Here is a 26,955-nt window from a genome sequence, read left to right as displayed (position 1 = left end):
ATTGAGTTAATGGGATTAGTGGATTCGTCAGATGACATAAGAGGTTCCAAGATGAAGGCATGGTGTTTTTGAGGTTGGGGGCTCGAGGAGGGTAGATATTCATTATCATTCTTTTGGATCATCTAAAGCTAGAATCTACTAGATTTACTACTGTCTTAGCCTGAAACTTAGAAGCATAGAAGCGTTAATTTAACTTGGTGAGTTTTCTTATTGTATTTGTTTTTGTTCCACTTCCCCGTTGTCTTGAACGCAGAAGGCTACTGTCCCTCAAAAGGAAAATGATAAGCTAGATTGCCAGGAAAAACTAAATTGAGCCGGAAAGGTTTGTTATTATTATTCTGTTGATTTAAATTGTAGTATTGTGTTTGGATGTCAGTTGTTGGATACTCACCTGAAGGATGGACTTTGTTGTTGTGTAATATAGAGGAGAGGCGTTTCATTAATTAAGTTTTAATCCGCAGTATGTATTTTTGTATCGAACCTTTAGAAGCCTCACTCTACTAGCAAATGTTTGGTGCATTCTTGAAGTAATTAGTTATTCATCCCCTCCATCCGTGTCGAAGGTGATGTGCAAGTTGGTAACAATTATTAAACGAATAGTACAATAGCATTTTTAGAGTACGGTCGCGGTGGAGAGAGAGCTAACTTGCTACTTTGTTAAATTGTAATGACATTTAGAGGATCAGGATTAGTCAGAGTTGGTCTAATCCAGGCTTCAGATAAAACCATCGTGGCCGGATGTATTTAAACATCACGGTGTTTGCCAGACTGGTAACCTTTCTTGACTCCCAACAGCCATCTTCGGTCCTTTCAATTTTCTATTTTGCCAAATCAATTTTATGCGTCAGGATCAGTCTTAGATTTAATCCGTCAAATATGTGAACCGTGGCGAGTTATTGAATCCTAAATAACTGCATTGCCTTGAACTCATAATTGAACTGAACCTCAGATGATCCGAGTCGAGTGGATTATCGCTTCACTGGTTCGACCAGTCCATCTGATCCGAGTAGAAGTACATTGATACTAGTACTTCTATTGGTGTAAGGACTAAGGGGCATAGGGACAATTGAACTGAACCTCAGACGCTCCTTTCTCATTCTTATTGTAGGGGTCCCACAGTCCCATCATACTAATGAGTTCACTGTTCAAAACTTCAAATAGGAATACAGACGTGAAATGGAATAACGGTTCTGAAAAACACTACAAACTTTTCTGTAAATAAACAATCATCCGATAGCTAGATTATAAAAATCCTGTGAACAGGTTAGCTCTACAAGTTGCATGTTACACCTCCCAGAAAGTCAAAATTGCCGTTAATCTGCCTCATGATTCCTTCGCTGCAATTGGTTCAAGGGTCACAAAATTGGTCTTCCTTGCACAATGTTGTGAAGCATTAAAATGCAGAAAACAAATGATACAAGACATGGTACAAAGAGGCCAAAAAATCCTTTGCTCAATCCCTCTAGAGGGTCATGCACACAGATGTATATAGAATAACTAGAACTGAGAGAGGATTCACTGCAATAGTGTTTCTTAATGCCAGGGGTTCTTTCTCCTTCCTGCTCTTTTTGAGCTAGTTGTAGAACTTGTTTTGGAACCCTGCCACAGAGGGGGGGGGGGGGGGGGAAATGAAGGCATCAACGCAGGTGAAATATACAACTTCACATAATTAACATCAATAGAACTAGAACATTCAAAATAAATATTTATAGGAAATACCGCTTTTGATTTCTTGGTCTTTCCTCGGATCCTATTCTTTGGAGGTTTTAGTTTGTATATCCGTACCATCCAATGATGTGTTGTGAATACCTGAAACAATCATATCAGCAGGTAAGTCGAGCACTAAAGAAATGTAAGTCCTAGCAGGTCCCAGCAGAAGTAAATTCTAGAAACATGCTCAGATCATGCATGTAGTTAGTATGGGTCCATATTTACTATTACTATCATTATGCTATGCACCTGTAAGAAGTGATTTGTTGCAGGTTGAAGGGGGTAGAAGGGCTAGGGGTAGACCAAAAAGGGCAGGGTGGTAGTAAGAAATGATTTAATTGCCGATAATTTAACAATGGATATAGCATCAAATATAACAGAATGGCAAAACAGGATTCATGTAGCTGACTCCATATAGTTGGGATGCTATTATTATGCTGTTCAGTTCAATCTTTGGTGATAGTACTGCACCCTATAAATATGGACATCTGCATGAAAAAGGTGTTACAATCTAGTTTCCATATTAGTTTTAGCACAACTACAAGTACCAAGTACTGACAAATGGCATGGATCAGGTAACTCAGCAATGTATTTCCTTTCCCTTGTTTATGCTGAAGTAAACCTGGAAAATCTCGGTTATCTTGATGTAGCCAGATTGAAGACATTTGGGACAACCAAAGGCTGCATTGAAAGGGATATTGGAAGCTAAGGCTGCATTGAAAGGGACATTTGGGAAATCAAACAGTTGAGATAATAAAATGCATGTGAAATTTAACTGTAGGGATGCTTTTTGCATACAAACTCGAATACCTCATTCAATTGGATCAGGAAATTAATAATGTACTTGCCAACTCACTCACAAGTGAGGGTGTAGATTGGGCTGAATTGTATTCAGGGCCTGCCCAAGCAGGGTTTGTTGGGGATTTTGTAAGATGGGAACAGGGGGAGTTGTTGGCTCCAATGATGGGGTGCCCTCCAATTATGGAGTAATGTTACCTAGCTGTATTGTATTTGTACCTTTTCTGTTTAGGCTCAATTTGGAAGGAATACAAATGCATACAAAATACAATGTTTTGTGCTCTACATATTTGTATTTGTACTCCTTCCAAATGGAGCCTTAATAAAAGTTCTAGGGATCTGTTAATGATACAAAAAAGGTGGAACAACCCATGCTTAAATTTACCAAACTTCGACCCCCCAAAAAAAAAAAACCAAACAGGCATCCAAAATTGTCGATGCATTTTAGAAATACTGACAGGTCTATGCCACATGATCATTTAAAGTCATCCATGTTCAAGATGAAATCTAACTAATAGCAACATCACTGAGAGAAGGTGATTAAGTTGAGGTCTTTTGTGGAAAGAAAAATCCAATACTAGACAAGTCATCAAGAGAGAGCAAAAACAAAATATATGGTACAGAAATTATAAAAAACAACTACAATAAATTGTGGATCAGCTAGTAACTAGAATGTAACATATTTGTCAAATGTTAGATGCTCTGACCTCCTCAAAATGGGTAAGCTTGAAATATTTCTTCCCAATTTCAGTCCTTCTCACTCTGTCAAAGCCTTTACCATCTGTCTCCACAAATCTAGACAAACAAAGACAACAAGAATATATGTAAATTCAATAAATACATTGCAAGGAGAAAACTGTGCCATGATGTCAGGCTAACCTGTAATACGAGAGCTTGTACATGAGACAATTTAGCATGGTTGAAGTGGCCTGAGAATCAATCCGGTACTGACCATCTCTCTTTTATAACAAAAAGCAAAAAAAAAAAAAAAAAGAAAAAGAAAAAGAAAAAAAGAAAAAAAAAGAAAGTAGTTACTTTTATCAGTTTACCCCCTTACAGATAATCCAAAGAAAGAATTCCAGAGAAGATTCTTTGTGCAACCAAATGAAGCATAAATAAACATACTAACAAATGAAGCATACATAAACATACGAGCGCACCATTTTTTTGGTAAGTAAACATGTGCAGTTTCAGACTACTATTTGCCTAGGTGGTACTTAGGACTAGTGGCTCCTAAGTTGCACCAATTATTGGATTGCCTATTGATTCTTATACCCATATCTCATGTTATTAATTTATTAACTTAACAGCAAAACAAATATAGTTTTATACATACTGACGAGGACTATAAAACACATACTAGTTAGGTTGTTCATTATAAGTATGTGTGGAAGATAAAAGAGGCTAAAGACTGAATGCCTAATACAGTTTAGGTTCAGAGTGTTAGGTTTCTCTATAATGGTTTTTACATTTAACCTCTTATGTAATGTCAGCAAATTATTAGTATGCATTCATTATTCAACTGACTTGGGCTCTGTTTGGATAAGCTTCTGCTTTTGAGCATTTTGGGATGTGGGAAACAAAAATGAGCCAAAAAGTGTTTCGAGTAGGTAAGACCATAAGTTGCTTTTAAAAACATAATAATTTAAAACCAAAACACTTTTTAAGTCTCAAAGTTATCCCCCCCCGCTAAAAAAAAAAAAAAAAAACAAAACAAAAATTCAGGCCTTGTGCTTTTAAGCTCTAAAAGCACAAATCCTGAAGCTTATCCAAACAACACAACCTTGGTTTTTTTCTACATTACAAGTCTTATATATAAAGTACAATTGTATGAACGGATTTTTTTATGATTATTTATTTATTTTTTTGATCGATAACAAGATGCTTTATTAGATAATAAAAATTGTGAAGCTTTAAGTACAAGAAAAAGGAGGTAAAATATCTTAATCCCCCACAACAGAGAACAAAAAGGAAAGCTAAAAATTAGCCCAAAACATAGAATCCTTAAGCGCCCCTTGCTTGGCTAACCCATCAGCCATTGAATTAGCACTTCTCATCACCCAACTGTACTTTACCTCAATATCCTACTCAGCCATTTGAATTTTTTCTTTTCATTTCTGTAGCTCCACAAGCCATTGCTGTCTTCCTTCAGCCACCTAATCACCACCTCCGAGTCCCCTTCAATGACCAGGCACTGAATGTTAAATTCTCTTGCTCTTTTGATTCCTTCCAGAACTGCTAAAATCTCAGCCCTAAGAGAGTCACCCTCTCCAATAGGGACAGAGAACATGGCATTAATAATCCCAGCCTCATTCCTGAAAACTCCCCCAATCCCAGAAGGCCCAGGATTCCTTAAGCTACTACCATCAAAATTCAGTTTTATGAATCTTGAAGGACAGGGGGACGGAGGGGGGGGGGGGGACCAAGAAGGTCTAGAGGTCCTCTTGCATTGGGCCAAGGTAGCTATTTATTTCTACTTTCTCAAAGCTAGTCCTTTCCTTGTCTGAAAAAAGTCTAGAGTTTCTCTCTTCCCATATGGACCAACACACTGCCGCCCTAATGCTTCTCCACATGATCTTCTCTCTTTTCTTAGGCCATCTTGAGAACGAAGGAGAGAACAAGCTTTGCATACTTAAGGGGGGATTCCAAGTACATCCAAAAAAGGGAAACAGCTCACTCCCAAACAGTTTTAGTAACAAGACAAGTAACCATAAGGTGGTAAACCGTTTCCCCATCAGCTTTGCAAAGAACACACCTATTGGGAAGTAAGCAGGAATTAGGTCTCTTTCTTTGAAGCAAGTCAATTGTGTTTATTCTTTTCAGGAAAGTCTCCCAACAAAAACTACCAACCCGGGGAGGAATGGGTTTGCTCCAAATCTCATTAACAGGAAAGAACAACCCAAAGGGAGGAGGTTGGACCAAAGTCTCGAAAAATGACGCACAAGAAAAGGAATCATTTGAAGAGGGGGTCCAAATTCTGGAGTCATCCTTACTCGCGTCCAAAAAAAACATTTTCAAGGATGGCTAGTAGGGACGATAAGCAACCCAAGTCTATATCCCTTATTGTTCTCCTCAACCCTAGAATCCACCCAAAGCTAGAAGTAGAATCAGAAGGGACTAAGAAAGAAGAAATGAGTTAATTCTTCAAATCTGACAAGGCATATAGGGAGGGAAATTGGTCCATCAGGGATGAGTCCCCAACTCAAGGTTGCTCCTAGAATTTTATGAGATTACCAGAGTTCAAATCATACCTTATCCAATGGGAGAAAACCGGAAGCAAATCATGAATGGCTTTCCAAGGGGAAGCAACTGTAGTCCTTGCCAATACTCCTGGATCCTAGTCGGTCTTCCAGCCCATGTATGCTAGCCACAATCTTCGTCCATAATTTGTCTCTTTCCATTGGAAACATCCATAACCATTTCCCCAACAATGCCATATTTCTTTTCTTGATATTCCCAATCCCAAGCCCTCATACTTCTTACTTCTGGTTACCACCTCCCAACTCACCCTATGATCTTTCTTCTCTCCTGGTTCCCACAAGAAATCCCTCATTAACTTTTCCACTCTAATTGAGACCTTTGTGGGAATCTTAAACACCGACAGAAAGTAATCAGGAAGGTTAGTTAGGGTAGACCTAATCAAAGTGATTCTCCCCCTTAGTGAGAGATAACTTTTCCTCCATGAAGCAAGCCTTTTCTCAAATCTTTCCATAACTGGGTTCCAAAATCTATCTCCTAAGGAGAGGCCCAAATAAGTCAAAGGCCAATCTGAAAATGCACACCCCAACAACCCTGCATATTCACTTACTTCCCTCTCCTCCAAATTCACTCCCACCATATAGCTCTTATCAAAGTTCACTTTGAGATTGGACATCTGCTGAAATAATTGTATGGCCAATTTCAAATTCCCTATCCAATTTATGTCCCCACCTAAAGGGATGAGAGATCCATCAAATGGATGGCCAAACCCTGCAGGAAGGTAGGGCGAAATTTCAAAAATCTCTCTCTCATGTGGGAATCGCATTCCCTGTTTTAGAAAAACTGCATTTTTCAAGGATCAATCTTGAACCAAGAACCGAACTAGATCTGAACCAAAACAGTAGGAGAGGGATATACCTGATACAAAGATGCAATATCTCCCAACAAAGGTGTTCACACCCAAAGAAAGACTCCAAAGATTGCTCCCACTGAAGATGACACAGTGAATGGTAGAGCAAAATCAACAGGGTCCGTCCAACGAACCGAATTCTTTAGCAAGAATTCGATGGAGGCAGTGAGCACGACTTTTGATCAATCTTTCTCCAAAGATTGATATCAAGACACTTCTTGATCGCTCCTACAAAGGATGGAGATCGAAATGGCTATGGCAGCAACTGGAGGAAATCGCAGGGAGAAGATGGCGCAGTCACACTGCTGCTGTCTTCTCTCTAGGTGCTCTGAGATTTCTAGGATGCTTGGGATGCTGAGGATGATCTGAATGGTTCGCCCCCTCCTCCTTTTATAGCCTTAAAGAGAGCTCCTAATCTCATTAGGAGTTTCTTAATCCAAATCTGTATTTGGATAAGGAGTCCTCTTTAAGAGATAAGGATAAGTCCTTATCTTATCTGCAGATTAGATCAGCTCTCTCCTAATCTCATTAGGAGATTTCCATATCTGAATTCAGATATGGACTCTTTGAGTGGATAGGGTAAGACCCTATCCTATCTGCTTATTTAATCCCAGATCCGCCCTAGTCAAACTAGGCCAGTTCGAAATGGGTTTTAGGCCCAATAAGTCTAAGTGCTCAAAATGCTTCCAACCTGCTGTCCAGTTGGGCTTCTTTGTATGGCATGGGACCTAAACATTGATCTACACATCAGCCACATGGGTTCAACCCAGCCTTTGTTACAAGGCCTGGCCGAATTCACTGAAAAGACAGTGAACCCCCTGAAGCCCATCACATGGACTCCTAATGGGCCCAACGCTTACACTAAGTGGTCCCTGGGGCAAGCCACCTTATAAAAACCCAGGGACTGTGGGCAGATGCAAGATTATCCTATCAGGTATTACCTTCAATGGTCTTACACTTAACCTCTCAGCCCAAAATGATCATACACTGCCCGACAAGAGAGGGCCTCTCCCTCGGCTGCAAGGAACAATGTTGCACTCTCTGCTCACATGGATCCCGGGAATTAAAACCTTTTGCAAATAATTTGAAACCATAATATATATATTTATATCCGTATATAAAATATATATTGCAAAACAAATTTCAACGATTGAAATCGGCTGCCGGCAGTCTTGGTTTCCATCAAAGAGAGTGCATCCCCGATCATTACCTTTGTCCAACAAAGGGGCTGATCCTGTCACTATGATCACCCACTCAGATGAATTCTCAAATTGTCCCAACATACCTAGGTTTTGACCCCCTCTAAGGATCTTATTGATTGACATATCAAAGACAACCCAATCCGACACCTAGTGTAGTACCATAATCTGATCCAGTTCAGGGTTTCAAGTAAACCTACACTGCATGTACCTCGAGTCTCACCCTGGCAGCTGAGACAGGCTACCCCAACACTTGGCGGCACACCAGTGTCAGCCTTAGCAGGATAAATCTCCTCAAACTTATCCAACGGTAGTGAACATTCTAAACTAACATGAGTCTCATTATGTGTCTAGTTTAAGGGTATTACACAGAAACACACCACAATAACATGAATCAAATATGTACTTTATGCATTTACAATAAATGTCATAATGTACATCAATCTGATTGGAGCTAAGGGCATACACTGTCTAAACAGAACAGAATTGTGTTATCTGCAAACTGTAAGTGTGTAAGTGGTACCTGTTCCCTTCCTATTCTCCACCCTTTTACTAAGTTCCTCAAATCAGCTCTATGAATCAGTCTGGTACTAACACCATCTCAGTTTCTTGCCTGGCACTAAGACTTGGTGAAGGCTTATCCCCTCGTGGGCATTGAATTTGCCCCCCCATTTGTTTGAACTCTTCAGTTGGTTATCATTGCCTTCTTCCGAGCCTCTGCAATCTCCTTTTGTGCGCACTCCCAATCTCCAAGAAAGAGACCCTCCAGATTTAGTGTCTCCCTGTTTTGATCTTGGAGTTCTTCGTCTTCCAAACTCCCTATGCTTGAAATATCTCTTGAACTCTCCTCCTCGGCTTCACTTTCTGAACAACAACTTAACCAACCCTTATCTTCCTCTTCCCTTTCTTCTGTTCTGTCCCTTAGGTATCGCGGATTAGGGCGATCTGCTGCATGAGAAACTTGTTTGTCAACATCCCGCCGAGAGACCCAACTCAAAGATCTAGTTTCAGTTTCTGTTCACCACCCCTGTACCAGGTTCGTTTCAGCAGTGCCTTTCTTGGAAGATGATAGATGGGAATTATCATCTAACGTCTCCCTCTCCCTAACTCGATCCATGTGACAACTTAAATAGTCATGTGGCTCACTAAAAACCTTCTATGGTCTAACGGCTGGTTCGCCCCTACTTCCAACCGGTTCAAATAGAGCCACTCGATTAAGACCGACCAGACTAATTCCCCTTCTAGCCACGTCAGCAAAGGAAGGGCCACCTTTATTAAAAGACTTTAAATTCAAAAACTTTTGAATTTATTGCCTTAAATGGGACACTTCAGGACTGGTTAACCCCGAATGACTGCTCTTCTTCTTTTTCACTTTGCCGAACTTCTTCTCCAACCCTTGAAGGCCGCATGTCCTCCAACCTGCCACTTCACCATCATCCCCTACCTCCATTCGTGTTCCCCATAGCGACACTTCAACTTTTGAAGCTAGCCAAATCTTGTACCAGAGAGGATTTTAATCGAACGAGGTACATTCTCCGGCTTTATGCCTACGATCTTAATCTCCATAGCTTGCAGGTTCCTCTTGCTCCAACAAAACTCCACCTAATGCTTTTGTGATTTTTCCCATAATCGTTTCATTCCAAAGGTTAAAGGGAAGCCCTAATAGTTTAATAGAAAAGCTGCCTTCTTCCGGATCAACATCATTGCAGATTGGGACGCAGTTTTGAACCTATATCAGCCCACCATCAGTTCTAATCGTGTTGAAGCGCAACTTCTCATCGCCCACGTCAAGGATTGCTTTCTTCTCAGAGAATGGCAGTAGAACAGCGTCACCATCCACACTCAATCTCTTCGCCACTGCGTCAAGATCTTTTGTCCAATCCCTTACCACCCTATCTGCCTTTAATACCATTTTGTGCTCCCAATTGCTTCTCTCTTCTTCGAGCGTTATCTTCCGAAGTACAGTTGCACAATTTACCATGACCTCTTGACAGAGAGGGGTCTGCTCCTTATTTGACTCTGGTAAATAGTGGGAAAGTAGAGTTATGAACAGTGGGCTTCAGAAGAAAAACAGTCTTTGAAAGTGTGGGACTGTTTAGAATAGATACATAAATCAAAAGAAATAAAAAAAAACAACAAAAAATACTTCTTCTACGGAGTAGAAGGTGAAGAAGGAGATGGTGGCAATAAGGTTTTAGAGTATGAGAGTTTCGAACCTTACTCTCTCTCTAACACCCTAACACTATTTTATTAAGTTAAATTTGAATAATTACAAGGAAGCCTTTAGTTGGGCAAGAAATTACAAAGAACATAACATAGAAAAGATGGGCCCAGAATAAGGCCCATTACACAAAGGAACATAAATAGTAAGAAAGGATAAACAACCTATGGGCCATTCGGTCCATCTTCTCTACACTCCCCCTCAAGCTGAGTATAGATGTCAATCATGCCAAGCTTGCCAGTATCATGCTGAAGTTTTGCCTTGGGAATGCCCTTGGTGAGAAAATCTGCTAATTGTCCTTCAGATGTGATGAAAGGAAGATATACTTCACCCGAAGAGACCCTTTCTCGAATAAAGTGTCCATCGACTTCAATATGCTTAATTCTATCATGTTGCATTAGGTTGTGAGCAATGTTGATGGCGGCCTGATTATCACAGTACAACATCATTAGTTTGTCATGCTCAACCCCTAGTTCCTCCATCAATGATTTTAGCCACAATAGTTCAAAAACTCCATGTGCCATGGCCCTGCATTCTGCTTCTGCTGAAGATCGAGCAACAACCGATTGTTTCTTGCTTCTCCAAGAAACAACGTTACCAACCACCAAGCTGCAATACCCAGAAGTAGATCTTCTGTCATCAATGTTTCCAGCCTAGTTAGCATCAGTATAGGCTTCAAGTTTCATATGACCATGTTTGGCAAACAGAATTCCCTTTCTTGGGGAGCCCTTCAAATAACACAGGATTCGCTCTACTACTGCCATATGAGTGTCTCGGGGAGCATGCATGAATTGGCTAATGCAACTGACAGCGTATGCAATATCTGGCCGAGTCATGCATAGGTACAGAAGTTTCCCAAGAAGTCTCTGGAAGACTCCTTTGTCTTCTAACAATGTTCCATCTGAAGTAGAGAGTTTATGACTCATATCAATAGGAGTAGCAACTGGTCTAGCACCCATCTTCCCAGTTTCAGAGAGCAAGTCAAGAACATACTTCCTTTGGGAGATAAGAATCCCATCCTTGGATCTAACAACTTCTATGCCGAGGAAGTATCTCAATTCCCCCAAATCTTTAATCTCAAACTCTGTATGGAGGAAAGATTTGAGATCATGAATTCCTAAAACATCATTACCAGTCACAACAATATCATCTACATACACAATGAGGTATACTGCTAGAGGTCCACTCCTCTTCACAAAAAGAGTATGATCAGATTGTGTTTGTACATAGCCAAAGTTAACAAGTGCTGTTCTAAATCTCTCAAACCATGTTCTAGGGGACTGTTTTAGTACGTAAAGAAATTTCTTCAGCTTGCATACCTTTCCTTTCATATCTGTTCCATACATCCCTGGGGGAAGATACATATAAACCTCATCGTGTAATGCACCATTCAGAAATGCATTCTTTACATCCAAATGATAAAGGGGCCAGTCAGAGTAAGCAACTAGACATAAAAGAACCCTCGCAGATGTCATCTTAGCAACATGTGCAAAGGTTTCCGGATAATCAATCCCATATGTCTGTGCATAGTCTTTTGCAACCAGTTTGGCCTTGTACCTCTCAATGGTGCCATCAGCTTGATATTTGATGGTAAAGACCCACTTGCAACCAACTGGATCCTTCCCTTCAGGCAAATCAACCACTTCCCAAGTGTTATTCTTGTGTAGGGCATCAATTTCAGATCTCATAGCATCCCTCCATTCTGGAATATTAAGAGCTTTTGACACAGACATGGGAATAGGGTTAGAGGCAACAGAAGAGAGATAGGCAAAGTATGAAGGCGAAAGTAGACTGTAAGAAAGGTGTTTGGAAATGCAATGTGCAGTACACTTCCGTTTTCCTTTCCTAACAGCAATGGGAATATCAAAGTCAGGGAAAGATGGCTCCAACGGGGCTGAAACAATACATGTTGTCTCATCTATGACTGGAAGTGCATGAGACTCATGTGTTGTAAGGGAAACAACCTGCTCATTTCTAGATTTTTGCCTTTGATACACCTTGGGATTGAGGATAAGACGAGGAGGTAAAGGAAGAAGAACACTGGGACAGCGAGAATGGAACGACTGATCCTTCCTTGATTCATTTGAAGGAGAAGCAGACTCATCAAAAGACTCAACTGGGACAGGAAGAGGAAGAACAAGCACCTGTGACAAATCCTCCCCCTGTGGACAATGTCCTTCAAGAGATGAACCATAAAAGGGAGAAAGCTCATCAAAGGTGACATCCATTGAGACATACTGAGTGCCAGTCTTTGGATCAAAACAACAGTAACCCTTCTGTGTGGGGGAATAACCAAGGAAGATACACTTGTGGGCTTTTGGTACAAATTTATGCCTTTGGACACTTGGAACATGTACATAACAGGTGCAGCCAAAGACGCGAAGAGGAATAGGAAAAAGGTCCTTGTTCGGATGAAGAAGATTGAAGGGAGACTTAAACCCTAAAACTCTGGATGGTATACAGTTTATAAGGTAGGTAGCAGTGAGAACAACATCACCCCAAAACCTTGTAGGAACATGCGAGGCAAACAAAATACTTCTTGCAACTTCAACAATATGCCTATTTTTTCTTTCAGCAACTCCATTCTGTTTTGGGGTCCTAACACATAAACTTTGATGAATAACCCCCATGTCAGAGAAATAGCAGGATAAGTTCTTCTCAAAATATTCCTCTGCATTGTCAGATCAGAAAATTTTAATCCTGGTATCAAACTGGGTTAGAACAAATTCATGGAATTGTCTTACAAGTCTTGGAACTTCATCACAGGACTGTTAGAACAAATTCATGGAATTGTCTTACAAGTCTTGGAACTTCATCACGGGATTTCATCAGGAATATCTAAGTGAACCGAGAAAAGTCATCAATAAACAAGATCAAATATTTGTAGCCACCCATAGAGGGTAAGTGATAAGGCCCTCACACATCAGAGTGCACAATATTAAAAGGAAAAAAAGATCTTTTATTGCTCAAAGGATAATTGTTTCTACAATGCTTTGACAACTCACAAGATTCACAATGAAGACTGGACAAACTAATTCCCTTGAACAGTTCAGGGAATAAATGACTCAAAGCAGAAAAAGAAAGATGACCCAAATGAAGATGACACAACATAATTCGACTAATAGACTCTAAAGAAACAGACCCAAAAGCAACATTCCCAGGATGATCAGGGCATTGTCCCGGAGTATCAAGCAGGTATATTCCGTTCGCCTCATGGCCACTCCCAATCACCTTCTAAGACTCCAGATCCTAAAAAACATAGTAGGAAGAAAAGAATGTTACATAACAGTTTAATGACTTGGCTAGACTACTTATAGATAACAAATTTGTATTTAGTCTAGGTACATGAAGGGCAGGAACAAGGAATCTGTAGCCTTGATGGTTCCCTTGCTAGAAATTAGGGCAAGAGAACCATCGACTAAGGTGATTTTATCACGTCCAGGAAGCAAATCATATGAAACAAACAAGGTAGAAAGGTTGGTCATATGATCAGAAGCACCTGAATCAATAATCCAAGGGATCTTAAGATTATCTGAAGTGGTTGCACGATTGGCAGAAGCCCTTATACTTGAATGAGCAAATGCAGAAGAAGCTGAATTTCCTGAAGGGTTGGAAGAAGTCACACCCTCTAGATGACTCATCATCTTCCCAAACTTTTCATATTCTGCTTTCATGGCTGCCAACTGTGCACAAGACATCTCTTCAGTATAGTACTTGTCACTATCTGGACCAATAGCCACATTTGTACTCCCTGTCCTTTTACTATCATGCTTTTTCTGAAACCGAATGGGAACAAGATTAGGATGTAATTCCCAACACTTGTCTTTGGTGTGCTTTGGCTTCTTGCAATACTGACATACAACCTCTTTCTTCCCAGAGCCACTAGAAATCCCTGCAACTCCTTTGGGTTTAACCCCCATATTCGCAAAGTGACCACTAATACCAGCCCCTTGAACCTGGACAATCCTTCTTCTCTCTTCACTGCTCACCAATGCATATGCTTGTGACAATGAGACACTCTCCTTGGATGAAATATTATGTCTTGTGATATCATATTCTGGGTTTAGTCAGGTTAAGAACTCAAACACCCTGTTTCTTTCAACCAGTTTCCTGTAGATCTCTGGATCATTGGTGGTGTCCCAAGTTACAGCTTCTATTAGGTCTATTTCTTGCCACAGAGACTTCAGGGTTGAGAAGGTTTCTCCCCTTGCCTTAAATTCTTCATATCACTTCTCAATTTATAGGCTCTAGCCACATTTAGTTTTTTTTTTAATGCACATTTAGTTTTTGGGAATAGGTTTCTGCAACACTGTCCCAGATTTCCTTTGCTGAATTCATCCATAGATAGTGTTGGCTAATCTGTGGCTACATTGAGTTCACAAGCCACCCAATAACAGCGTAATTCTCTTGCATCCACTTCTCATAGGATGAATCATCCTCTGGGGGAGCCTTCTTGCTCCCGGAGATAAAGCCCCACTTTCCTCTACTACATATATAAATCTTTACCGATTGTGACCATGCCAGATAATTGGTTCCATCCAGCTTGACTGTGGTCACAGTCAATAAAGAATCAACGAGAGTCCCCTGAACTTGTCCAAATTCAGCAACATTCTTGTTTTCAATCTCTGAGGAGTCTATCATGTAAACACTTCAAATAGGATTTCAGCCGACTTCTACAAGTGTACTGAATGAGGATGGAGCAAGGACTGTGTTAAACCAGACTCAAAACAGCAATACACAAAGCCAAACCACACCTGGAAGCTGTGAGAACCAAGTCTGAAGCAACACCTTGTTGTCTACACGAGACACTAAACAGCTTGGTTCGGCCTTCAAGAAGTAACCAGAAAACCTCCAAGCACTGTGCACCCAGTCGAAGCTCATTTTCTAATCAGAAATTCTAGGTACTCACCAAAAGGTACCCCAAAAAGAGCAAAGACCGGTCCTTATTGATGAAGAGACCTTTTTACAAACACAGTGTGGGCAGCAGAGAAGATCCCACTGTCAAAGGTGAGAAACACCTCAGGAACAGTCCGTACAGGGCCCAAAAACAACCAAATAGAAGCAACAACTCGCAGCACTGAATCCAAAGATGTTTCGGCAGTTTGACAGTCCAGAAAAGGAATGAAAACAACCCAGAAATCTCTGGGTTAAACTAGATTAAAAACAGCCGAATAGCTGTACAGTTTTCAAAGAAACTTCGAACACTTCAACAGTCCAAAAACAGACAAATAACCCAGAAATAACTGAGCACAACTTACAATCTCTGACTCAAGCTCCAAATCAGAAACCAAATTGTTCTTTTTCTCTGATTCTTCCTCGTCACCGAACCACTCTCCAAGATATTTGAGTCTTGGGCACCCTCCAATGACCTCCAATAATCAGGCGACACAAGCCGAAGCTTCCAGCCCTAGAACACTCTCATGTAGTCGGCTGGACTACACCCACATGAGAGCCCAAGCCAAGTTCAGGCCTGCTCTGATACCAAGAAGAAAAACAGTCTTTGGGAGTGTGGGACTGTTTAGAATAGATGCAGAAATCAAAAGAAATCGAAAAAAACAGCAGAAAATACTTCTTCTATGGAGTAGAAGGTGAAGAAGGAGATGGTGGCAATAAGGTTTTAGAATACGAGAGTTTCGAACCTTACTCTCTCTCTAACACCCTTAGTTGGGCAAGAAATTACAAAGAACATAACATAGAAAAGATGGGCCCAGAATAAGGCCCATTACAGAAAGGAACATAAACAGTAAGAAAGGATAAACAGCCTATTGGCCATTCGGCCCATCTTCTCTACAGCTTCTAATAGGCTCTTCGACCTTCCTCTCAACCTTCACGAGGAAAGCCTAAATGTTACTAGCAAAGGAGCTCCAACCTTGCTCCCTCTACCCCTCCGGCACACAAATCATCTGCGTCTTGTTAGGACCAAAGTGCTCTGTTACTGTGAAGAACCAGCCCCTCTCATTTTAACTAAACACTGCATTGAATCTTCTTCCACCACACTTCAACGAGTTTTTCCAACCTTCTTCCCTGATGGTATTGACTATTCCATTGACAAGTCCTTTCAACCAAAGGCAAGCTTCCTCTGGTAGAAAAATCATTGCCCTACTACCTTCCCTGATCTTCAAGTGCGATTTGCCCTTTGTCCACCCCTGCTCGAATAGGAATTTCTTTGATTCAATAGCCAGCTCCACTCGCTACTTCCCTGCCTGCGTGAAACTTCCCATCTCCTTCCTATTCTCCATATCCTTCCTTTGCAAACATGCGTGACTCAGTTATGCAGGATTGTTGATACTATTCCTTCCAAATAAAACCCATTTCGTGTCCTCATGAACAAAACTGTTGCATTCTCAACAAAAAGAAACCCATGTTTGGATTTTCTGCATCAAAAACTCCAACATCCTCATTAGGCTCTAGCAACAAAACCTGAGAACAGCATTACAGACCTTGGCTTTCTACTATTCAATGGTCTCTCTTCTCCCTTGCCCTTGTTTTGTTGATGAGCATGGTTTTTCTTTTTCATGATTATATAAAAAAATTCATGATTATTTATTCATTTATTTATCAAACTTTAGGGCTGGTGGATGTGAACTCTTTGCGAGGCATGGGCACTGAATTCTATGTTATTGTATGAATGAACTTGTATAGCCATGCCTTACATGTGGAAACCAAAATACCAAGCCACCTTGACTAGCAGACAAGCATACCAATGTAAATGTACATGAGACGTATATGATGCGTGATTAGTAAACACACACACATAATGCTTGGAAAATCAAATACATACATCATTGACCCACCTCCATTAGGGAATGTAATGAAAGATATATGCTGTTTTTTCAAATTTGACCATACAAGATTTAAAACAATCAACAAAAAGAATAGTTACACTGACATAATTTCACCATCAATATACATAACTAGAGAAACAACTTAGTAATTCAATTCCACTGTTGCTCCAACTAACTTACAAGATAATCAGGTTCTCTGATATGAGGGAAAACACCTCCTCCAATGCGAACCATCCACAAGAATTTGTTGATATCGTCACTAGGGTAGCCAACGAGACCTGATCACAAAAGCAACTCTTAAGAAGATTAACTTCTCTGTTATAAGATAATGCTATAGAACATTAAGGAAGCCAACCTCCAAATACTACAAGAACATATTTCACATCCAAGGAGTTGAAAATCTCCCAAGCTGCCTTCTCTGGAGAAGACATGGCAGTTCCAACAGTTGCAATATGTGTATTATTCCAAGTATTGTTGTCAACAATGACAGTGCGGTTAGCCATTGCTGTTGTTTGATAACCATAGTCCCACCAAGATGCAACCTGCAAGAAGTTTTGGGTAAGGATTCATTCAATTTATTTGTTCTTTTGGTTAATCATGAACTTCTAGAGTCCAAAATGTCAACTGATGTAACTAGTACAAAGACCCTAAATGGTCAATTCTGCTTTAGTAGGGATGGATAAGAAGTTATAATTTACGAGCAATTTTATGCAAAAGATCTTGATCATATGAAAACCCCTAAAATGATTAAGCAAGCACTGGCGACATGTGGATAGATTTGTTAAGTCACACTAAAATTAATGGCCAGTCTTTTATATCTATTCCTGGTTTGCAAAAGATACAATGCTAGCTATACTAGCAAAACTTCACTAATTGGATGCTAGACTAAAACCATGTTAGGAGCAGAAAAGCCCTTCAAAGGTAACCTGGTTCCTCTGACTATTCTAAATCAACCAGAAATCAATCAGAAGCCATATGACATCTACTCCAGAGTCCAAGCAATTGAACTCCACAAGAACATAAACCAAAAGGGTCATAGCATCGGCTGACACAACAAATCCAAATACCACAAAAAGAATTCCTAGAACTACAGTAAATATTAGAAAAAAAAAATATCTGTTTTCCTTTGAAATACAGTCTAGGAGGCTATTTGATAACAGCTGAAATGGAAGAACGGAATGACATAGTGTTGTCTTTTAGCGGACAAAATAATTAAACAATAAAATAGTTGAGGGTACAGCTATCAACCCAACTTCAGATTCAACCATTAAGGAACGACCAATTCCCTGAATAACTTATTCACTAAAAGACATAGCAACAAGTCATTCAATTCAACCACATAAGCTATTATCAAATGGCCCCTAGGCCTTAACAATAATAATAAGAACCCAAGCAATTTCCAAAACTAGCGTCAGAATTGGCACTAAATTAAATAAAAGGGATAAAGGCTACATAATTCATGCATGTAATAAAACATGCAAGAAGACAGGGGGAGACTCACCTTATCATCTACTTCAGTGTTGTGGCGCAGCCATGCATAAGCTTCTCGAAAATCATCAAATACATGCAGACCATCATGTGAATATGATGTTAGAACTATTGAAGGGGCTGAATAAGCCTCTGCTGCTGCCCAGACACAATGAACCTACAAGGAGAATGCAATGATAAAAGAATGCAATGACAAAGAATGCAATGATAAAAGATGCAAACTAATGAGAATCCCATTCATTACCCAAAAAAAAAAAAAAAAAAAGAAAAGAAAAGAAAAGAAAAGAAGAAAGAATACTATTTTAAGTTATCATATTCCACAAACATCGCATTCATTTAGGGCCGTCAATGGGTGGCCAGACCTGATAGACCCAAACTGAACAAATCCAATTATATAGGGTCTGACCTGCATTATTTAATTGGAACAGCATTGGTTTTAGTTGTTCCATAACAAATTAAGACCTGATAATTGGGTGTCTATGTATAATGGCATAGTTTTTGGAAGATAAATAAAAAAGAAAGTTTTATTAAAATAAAAAGTCTAAAACCAAATTTTCTCTTTCATCATAAAAGAATACCTATTTTTCTCACGATACACTTGTAATAGTATCATATTTGAGATGTCCAAATGTGTCAATATAACAAATATGTAGGTTTATTGTCAAATTACAGGTGAAAGTATAGCTGTCAATTATAATCGGGTATTATTGGGTCAAACCCTATAGTCCCAATTATTGACCCTATAGGGTCTGGCTCAGAACTTAGTATCTAAGTCTCATTTTTGTTTTTGTAAGTTCAATCAATCTTTGTATTGTTTCCGATATGACCAAACAGGTGGTTTTCTAATGAGTCCCAATTTTTCCTTGAATATAAATGCTTCTCTTCTCTAAAATAATCCATTAACAGCTCTACATGCATTATGCTAGAGATGAGAGGCATCTTTTAGATACTAAGTAGCATCTAAATTCAAGGTAAACTTGGAACACATTAAAAAACCACCGGCTTAATCATATCAGAAATATTTCAATACAAAGATAGATTGAATGTACAAGAACAAGAACATTAAAAAAATGAGACTTGTGACAATTGATTTTATATAATTGGTATTAAGACATAATATATGAAACTGAAAGTATCATATTCAAGAAAATATATTGTTGAGATATTCATCAAAAAATATATATATATTGTTGAGATCTTGCAAGTATAGAGATATGCATACCACATATAAGGCACCCAATAGAACAAGCAAGAAAATAGCAACAACAGACATCTCCAAAGGCAAAACTAGAAGCTTCTTCTCAACTTGTGACTTAATAGTTGCTTTTTCCAAAGGTTCCTTTTCTTTCTTTCTGTTCTTTTTTGAGGGTCTTTCTTTTAAACTGTCTTCTTTTTTATCAGTGCTTGAGTGCTTTTCAGACTTCACAGCATCATTTTTTATTGTGGCACTTCCAGAAGTGGTATCTCCTGCCTTAAAGGTCAACAGACAAAATGACTTTTAGTTTGAAATTCAATTTCAAACTTAAATATTTGAAGAATGTGAATAGGCAATAGGGAGAAAACTAAGCAAAGTCTTACACCAGAATGGGAATTCTCTGGAATTCCAGGCAATTGAAATTTGATTGATCGTGTAAAGACATTAAAGGCCTCAGAAAGAGCAATTCCAGACATAATACATGCCGCTGGAGCTAGTACAAGCATGAGGCGCACCTGAAGAATCAACCAGATAAAGAATGAAATGATATGAACAAGGTTCAAAATATTGAAACACACAACACCAAAAAATTGAGTATTGTGTGTACCAATTGCTTGATACTCCTTTTTTTATTTTTATTTCAATTGTTATTTGAAAATAGATTTTTTAGGATGGACATTAACAACCCAGACTGTTAATATCCCCTAACTCTCATTATTTTGCATGTTGGTGGTTGCCCCATATTAGGCATATCGTATTGATACTTTAAACCTCAGATAAGAGTTTAGAAAGCTGTAGAAATATCACATATAGAAGTTAGGTGTCTTGGATTTATGTACCATGACTCCTGAAAAATATACTGATGTTACAATATAAAGGACCACAAAGGAGCTGGCATCAGAAAGGGGTAAAAAGCATGCCTGCAAACAAAGTAAAATGAATTAAGCAACAAGTTGGACACAAGAAAAAAAAAATGCTTCACCAAAATCAACATCCAACAGAAACATCGCAAGCTGGATTTAATACTTACAATGATACCAGCTGGAACCAAAAATGCCAAAACATTAATATCCATGAAGTACGATGGCCAAGTTGGTGGTTGATGTTCACTAACACTTGCAATAATGGGTATGTACTTGCTTGCATAAGTTCTGTTTCAGTACAATGAAAGGAGCATCAGTAAACTAACCAAGGATGAAGAGGCACCGATAACATGGTTAACAAATCCAAAAATCACAATTAATACTTATAACAATTGCCTGAAAGCAGTAAGGTAAACCTAACTATGTGCCAAGGAAAAAACAATTTCCAAATACATAAACAAGCACAGTGTCATTATTTGCAATCTAGGATGCTTATTGTATTTGACCTTATGTTTCCTAAGAGCAAAGACATGACAAGTCCAATCCTTTTCTACAGAAGAAAAATAGGAAACGATTCAGCGACAATCTATATAAATTTCAGCTTCTTCCTTGGAGCAAATACTCTGGTTTCCACAACAAGCCCATGTTTAGCTAAGGTTCTGTTCTATCTTATTCAGTCAAATAGATGCTTACGGATCAAGAAGACTCAAACTACGCCCACTCCATCCCTTTGTAGGGCTAGAAGCTACCAGTGCCACAAGAACTGCTATCACTGCAAGACAGACTATCCTGAAAATGAAGCACATCCAGAACATCAACATTTCATATGAGAAAAAAGAATTAATTATATCTTAAAGATCCAGATAAACCAACTTAAATGTGAGAAATCAATCCTTCGCTTTATCATCAATGAGTTGGTTCTTTCATAACTCACCAAACAACTCCTGAACAACTGAAAACTACTATTTTAAATAATAAAAACAGAACTAAATGAGATGCTAATGCATCAAGTATTTTAAGCAGTTATTTTTCTTTTCTTCTTTTTTTTTTTGTTAATATCTTTTGTTCCCTTTCCCTTTCTCCTTTTCAGAAAGCATTAATTAAATAAAATAAAGTCACAAAATATTAAAAAGCACTTCCAAAGTTTTTTATGAGTCCTTTTTTGTTGTTAATAGTTTTTATCTATTAATAATAACCATATGCTGCTAAATAATCCACATTATTTTCCTCTCTCTTAATCAGTATCTGTTAAGCTTTCTAGATTATTAAAAAATAATGAAAGGCAGAAAATCTTACAGGCCAATGGAGACAACAAGTGTAACAGCCACTTTAAACATTTTTGGTGAGAGAATCCCTTTGATGTAATACACAAGAGCCACCACATGGATTATAATGAAAACCTGCATATCAGAGTATTAGCAAAATGAAAATATTGTATACAAGGATAACAGAGAACATGGTACAAACCAAACAACATTCAGCTTCTGGTTCACAATAACTCCTTATTGTGGCCTATCTCACAGGACAGCAATAGTTCCATAAGATTAACTTGTATTGTGGCCTATTCACCAATACAAGTCAATTTTGTTTTGATGGGCAGTAATTCCAATAAATAAAGTGAATGGAGATGTAAATTTTAATATTTCAAGTTTCTTATTGGTACAGAAAGGAATCCCACTATAAAGGTTTTCTGATCTGAAGTTCAATGCGACATACTGACCTTTGCAGATGTCATTCCCCATAAATGGAGTTTTCTCCCAAAACAATTCTCATAGTTGATCAACTAATGCTGGTCAGTTCCTCAATCCTAATACGCATACATATTCTATAACGACACAAGGTTGAAGTCTGGTCCAGCTTCTGAATTACAACAACAATAATAATTCAACTCAACTTGATTCAGCTCAGTTATCTGAGGCTGGCTACACAAAACCTGTCCTGCCATTATGCTCCATCAAGAATCATGTTTTCTGTAAAATTGCTAATTTATGGGTCATTCCTTGCCACTTCGACTCACATTTTCTTATGTATGTGATTGTTCATTTAGAGCCTTCTACTTGCACCAAGTAACTCCTCATTGATACAGTCAATGGCTGTTCATGCACATGAACAAGCCATCTCAATTGACTTTCCCTCATCTTGTCACCAATTGGAGTTACTCCTAAAAGTCAGAGTGGATCTCCTGCCACTTAGTATGTGAACTCAATGCATACATGCTAAGAACCATGTAAACCATTGATTTTAAAACCATCCAGGTGCATGCAGTATATGTGCTTATGTAGTATTTCACCTGTAATCTTCTAAGTCACCCTAAATATCTAATGCAAACACAAAAAATGGAAACAAGAAATGTGGAGAAGGAGAAATCTTTGGTAAGACTTGGTTTGTGGGTTTTATGGTCTTCTCTGCGCCGACAATCCCATGTACCCAGTAAGAGAGGCCTAACTAAGCTTTCAAGCTGACCAACTCCTAGGCAGGCTCATAGCTATGATAAAAATTTCAATTTCACATTAAGCCACTAAATCATGAGAACAGGTTTTCAACTAGTGTTACATGGATACTTCAAAATGGGTGTTCTGCCCATTCTGGACACATGTGGACACCAATGACATGACACTTGAAGGGACCTCTTCTCCTTGTTGAATCCATAATATTTGATGAAAGAACCTCAAGTTCTTGGGATAAAAATTGGGCATGAATTCTTACTTGTTATACTTTACAATTCAAAATAATAAATTATATATTAATGCAATTGTTTGATGTTGTTTGTGTCTGTTTCCCAACAATAATTTTATTACTCATCACATAAAGATCTTATTAGAGGTTAAATACAAGAGAACCCATTATACCATTGTTGTTCATTGTGGTAGTGGAAGTGATGGGTAAATTAATGAAGAGTGCTGATGAACAAATGACTTTAAAGGATTCAGGGTAGGTAGGGAGGGGATAGTAATTACCCATTTGCAAACAATCATTATAGGAGAATTCAAAAGCCAACAGGAGGTGAGATGGCTTAGAATGACATTAGAATGGTGGAAACAGTGTTGGGGTTGATGGCGAATTTGGCAAAGTGCCAATATGTGGGGATATGTCTTGAAGAGCAGGAGGAGACATCAAACAGTGGCATGAAAGAAGGATTACATATCAAAAGGGGGTAGACCCAGACTCATTAAAAGTCAACACTTTCCGACCTTACAATATATTTTCTATCAGCTTTAAAGCTCCAGAAAAGATGGTGAACAGAATAGAAAAAATAATCAGAGATTTCTTATAGAAGCCAATTCAAAATAAAATTGAGCAACTGGTTAATTGGGAAATGGTAAGTAGAACAAAAGAGGAAGGTGGCCTAGGGGGACTTTGGAGGTTACCAATAATCATGAATCAGTACAAGCAGCCCAAGAGGAGGTGCAAGGTGCACCTCACATACAAAAAAAAATACAGATTACAATTTACAACTGAGCTTGTCAGAGATAGAGGGATCCAAACAAACTTTATTCAGGGTATAAACATTTAGTTTTCCCTAATAATTCTGTGCCTAAAACATCACTCTTGAGCTTTCATATTATTTCTTGGCAATGGGTTAGACACAGTACCATGGATAAGACAGATTACCATATTGTGAGTAGCCCTAAAATTGGTGAAAAACTTCCAAAAACCCTACTCTACTGTGCAGTGTCTTTTGTCAACTTTGGGTTATTGGGTATTAGAGGCCCCTAGAGATCCATTATCAGTATCCATGACAAAAGATTACAGAACATGAAACAGTACAGACATTGAACCATACTTGTTGTTTCCTTGTTCTCAAATGGCTATTTTTGTAGCCATAAGTTGGGGTTCAAGCAAGGTTAACATTTTTTAGATTTTTTTAAGCAAAAAGTGACTAAGATTATATTAAAAAAATGGAGGTACATGAGAAGATGCACTCCAGAGAGAAAAAAGAAAGGATTACAAAGGAAGAGCACTATCACTAAATAAGCAATCTCTATGAGCACCAGATTTAGCTAAACCATCTGCTACAGTGTTCAGTTCCCTAGAATATTTTTTTGATAAAAAGCATTTTTGAGAATAAGTCTCCAAAACAGTACTTGGAGAAAACTACATCTGTTAGAACAGAAGCCTGAATCAGTTCAATATCACAATAACTTGTCAATGTAAAACTTACCAAAAATGATGCAAAATGTTCTGATGTCATCACTGCATTAAAACCAACGACAGGAACCAGGGAGGCCAACAATGTGCCCAAGACAACCTGCAGTAGTGAAGGGTTTACAAAGCAAATTAAGTTATCCTAACTGGAAAACATAGGAAACATAAAAAATGCATTCAAAATGTAACAAATATTTCTATGAATACTTGCATAAAATTAAAAGGAAAATGCCCTTTTTTATAGGAAATGGTAACCTTCATTAACTTGAAAAACAGAATTACAACTGTCACCTACAGAAGGATAAGATGACCCCTGATAAAAAATCAAATTACAATACAGCCCAAAACAAAGACTCTTTTCACTCCTTGCTTTGCTAGAAAGTCCGCTAAAGCATTTGCTGGCCTCCTAGTCCAATTAACAACTACACCAAACTCCCTTGTGAAGCTAAATAATTCCCTTGCAGCTTGTCTAAGGGGCCACGATCCCAGACTATTTGTTTGCAGCCACCCTACTACTAGTTTTGAGTCTCCCTCAACTTCTAGCTGTTGCATACCCAATTGCTTAGCCAATCTGAACCCCTGGAGGAGGGCCATCACTTCTGCTCTAAGCGAGTCCCCCACACCTATTGGACCAGAATACATAGCTAGGATTCTTCCTCCCTTTTTATTATTAAATATCTATTGGTATTTATTTGCCTATATATTTAATAATATCTTGATATATGGGAAAAGAAATTTGCCATCATCTACTTTCAGTGATCATCTTATTAACTGTTTGGTTTACATTAATATCACATAAAACCTATGGAGACAGATTCATGATTTCTTCAGAAATACTTCCCTTGTATGGACTTGCTTTACATAGAAAGCACTTTTCTTGCTAACCGCTGGATTTTTTTCTTTTGTTTCCTTCATTTCATTTCATTATTCTTTCTAATATCCTTTTTTTTTTAATTGAAATGATTTTATAAATCAACAAGAAAAAAGTACAAAGTCCTCCTGGAAAGGTACGAGTTGCAACCTCTCCGGACTGGTTAAGTACAAATTTCTGAATTAATAACAACTTACATAGAAGCACAAAAATGATCTTCCCTATAAACCCCCTGTTTGGCTAGAGCATCAGCCACAGAATTAGCAGACCTACTAACCCATTTTACCTCAATTCTCATATTGATGGTTAACCACTTTACTTTTTTGATGAGATCTTTGTAGCCCCAAATGGTGATATCCAAGTTTAGGAGCCACCTGGTTACCACCTGAGAGTCCCCTTCAACTAGGAGATGCTCCACCCCAAGCTGGTTGGCGATCTGAATTCCTTGTACTGCAGCAAGTATTTCTGCCCTTGTGGAATCCCCCACTCCCACCAGTCCTGAGAATAGGGAAATTATGTTGCTGTCCTTATTTCTCGGGATACCCACCAGTCCTGAACTTCCATCAAAGTTCAGCTTAATGACACCTTCCAAAGGTGGAACCCATTCTGACAGAATTCTCTCCTTCTTTGTTGAAGTGTTGGCTATTACTAGCCAATTTCTCCACAAATCATTAAAGGAGAAGTCATCAAAGATATCCACAGTTTTCAGCCAAAGGATTGCTCTTGTTAGGATACAATCCTTCATTTCATCTAACCCTCTTTCCTTCTCTAAAAAAATTCTTGCATTCCTTTCCTCCCAAAGAGTCCACAAAGTGGCTGCCCTGACACATCTCCACATGACCTTACCTCTTCTAGTGTGCCAAACAAAGACGGATGGGTTGAATGACAAGCTTAAATCAGAAGGCAAAGACCACCTACCTCAAAATAGACAAAGGCTCCACCTCCATATAGCTGTAGCAAAGGAACAGGAGATCAGCAAATGGACACAGTCCTCATTGTCAGCCTTACAGAAAAAGAGTCTCTTTTTCTGTAAGTTTTCCAAAGTATTGATCTTCCCATAGAAGACTTCCCAACAGAATACAGCAGTTTTTGGGGGAATAGGTCGAGCCCAGACTTCTTTGACAGGGAATCCTTGGGAAGAGGGGTTAGAACTGAGGAATTTTAGGAAAGAAGAGCAAGTAAAAATACCTTTTGGAAGAGGAGTCCAAATCCGTTGATCAGAAGAAGTGGGGTCCAAGCGAACGGATTCTAGTAAATGAATTAGCTCAATAACACAAATCGACTCACCATCCCTTAACCCTCTACGAAATCCAAAGTCTCAGTTTAAAGATAAGGGGTTTAACGGGCTCGAGAGGAAAGTTGCAATTGGCTCAAGTTTGTGAAGGGAAAAGGAATAGAGCGAAGGGAAACAATCTTTGAGGGGTTGAGTACCCACCCAAATATCCTCCCAGAAAAGAATAGCATTACCAGAACAAGCATCATACCTGATGAAATTGAGGAAGCGAGGGAGAATACCATGTATAGCCTTCCAAGCATCATACCCTCATTCTCTTCTCCAGTTTCTTAGCCTC

General features: G+C 38.8%; 1 protein-coding gene across 1 annotated transcript in view; it reads right to left on the bottom strand.

Moving 5' to 3' along the window:
• Positions 1–1,208: 1,208 nt before the first annotated feature.
• The window catches only part of LOC148842558 (dolichyl-diphosphooligosaccharide--protein glycosyltransferase subunit STT3A), a 50,277-nt gene continuing 24,530 nt past the window's right edge, over positions 1,209–26,955 (bottom strand). The window contains exons 10-23 of the mRNA XM_088957581.1: positions 24,530–24,616; positions 21,664–21,767; positions 21,061–21,156; positions 20,535–20,655; positions 20,344–20,424; positions 19,888–20,019; positions 19,532–19,780; positions 18,323–18,466; positions 17,177–17,363; positions 17,002–17,099; positions 3,388–3,467; positions 3,216–3,303; positions 1,720–1,809; positions 1,209–1,599 (exon numbers count right to left, since the gene is read on the bottom strand). Of these exons, the coding sequence (XP_088813707.1) occupies positions 1,534–1,599; positions 1,720–1,809; positions 3,216–3,303; positions 3,388–3,467; positions 17,002–17,099; positions 17,177–17,363; positions 18,323–18,466; positions 19,532–19,780; positions 19,888–20,019; positions 20,344–20,424; positions 20,535–20,655; positions 21,061–21,156; positions 21,664–21,767; positions 24,530–24,616 (1,623 nt within the window). The 3' untranslated portion in view covers positions 1,209–1,533. The remainder of the gene's footprint in view (positions 1,600–1,719; positions 1,810–3,215; positions 3,304–3,387; positions 3,468–17,001; positions 17,100–17,176; positions 17,364–18,322; positions 18,467–19,531; positions 19,781–19,887; positions 20,020–20,343; positions 20,425–20,534; positions 20,656–21,060; positions 21,157–21,663; positions 21,768–24,529; positions 24,617–26,955) is intronic.

The sequence above is a fragment of the Nelumbo lutea genome, chromosome 8 (genome assembly GCF_056320005.1).
Source record: "Nelumbo lutea isolate HS-2025 chromosome 8, American lotus-T2T, whole genome shotgun sequence".
NCBI lineage: Eukaryota > Viridiplantae > Streptophyta > Magnoliopsida > Proteales > Nelumbonaceae > Nelumbo > Nelumbo lutea.
The sequence above is the reverse complement of the archived record's forward strand: the minus strand, read 5'-3'. Positions and strand labels throughout refer to the sequence as shown.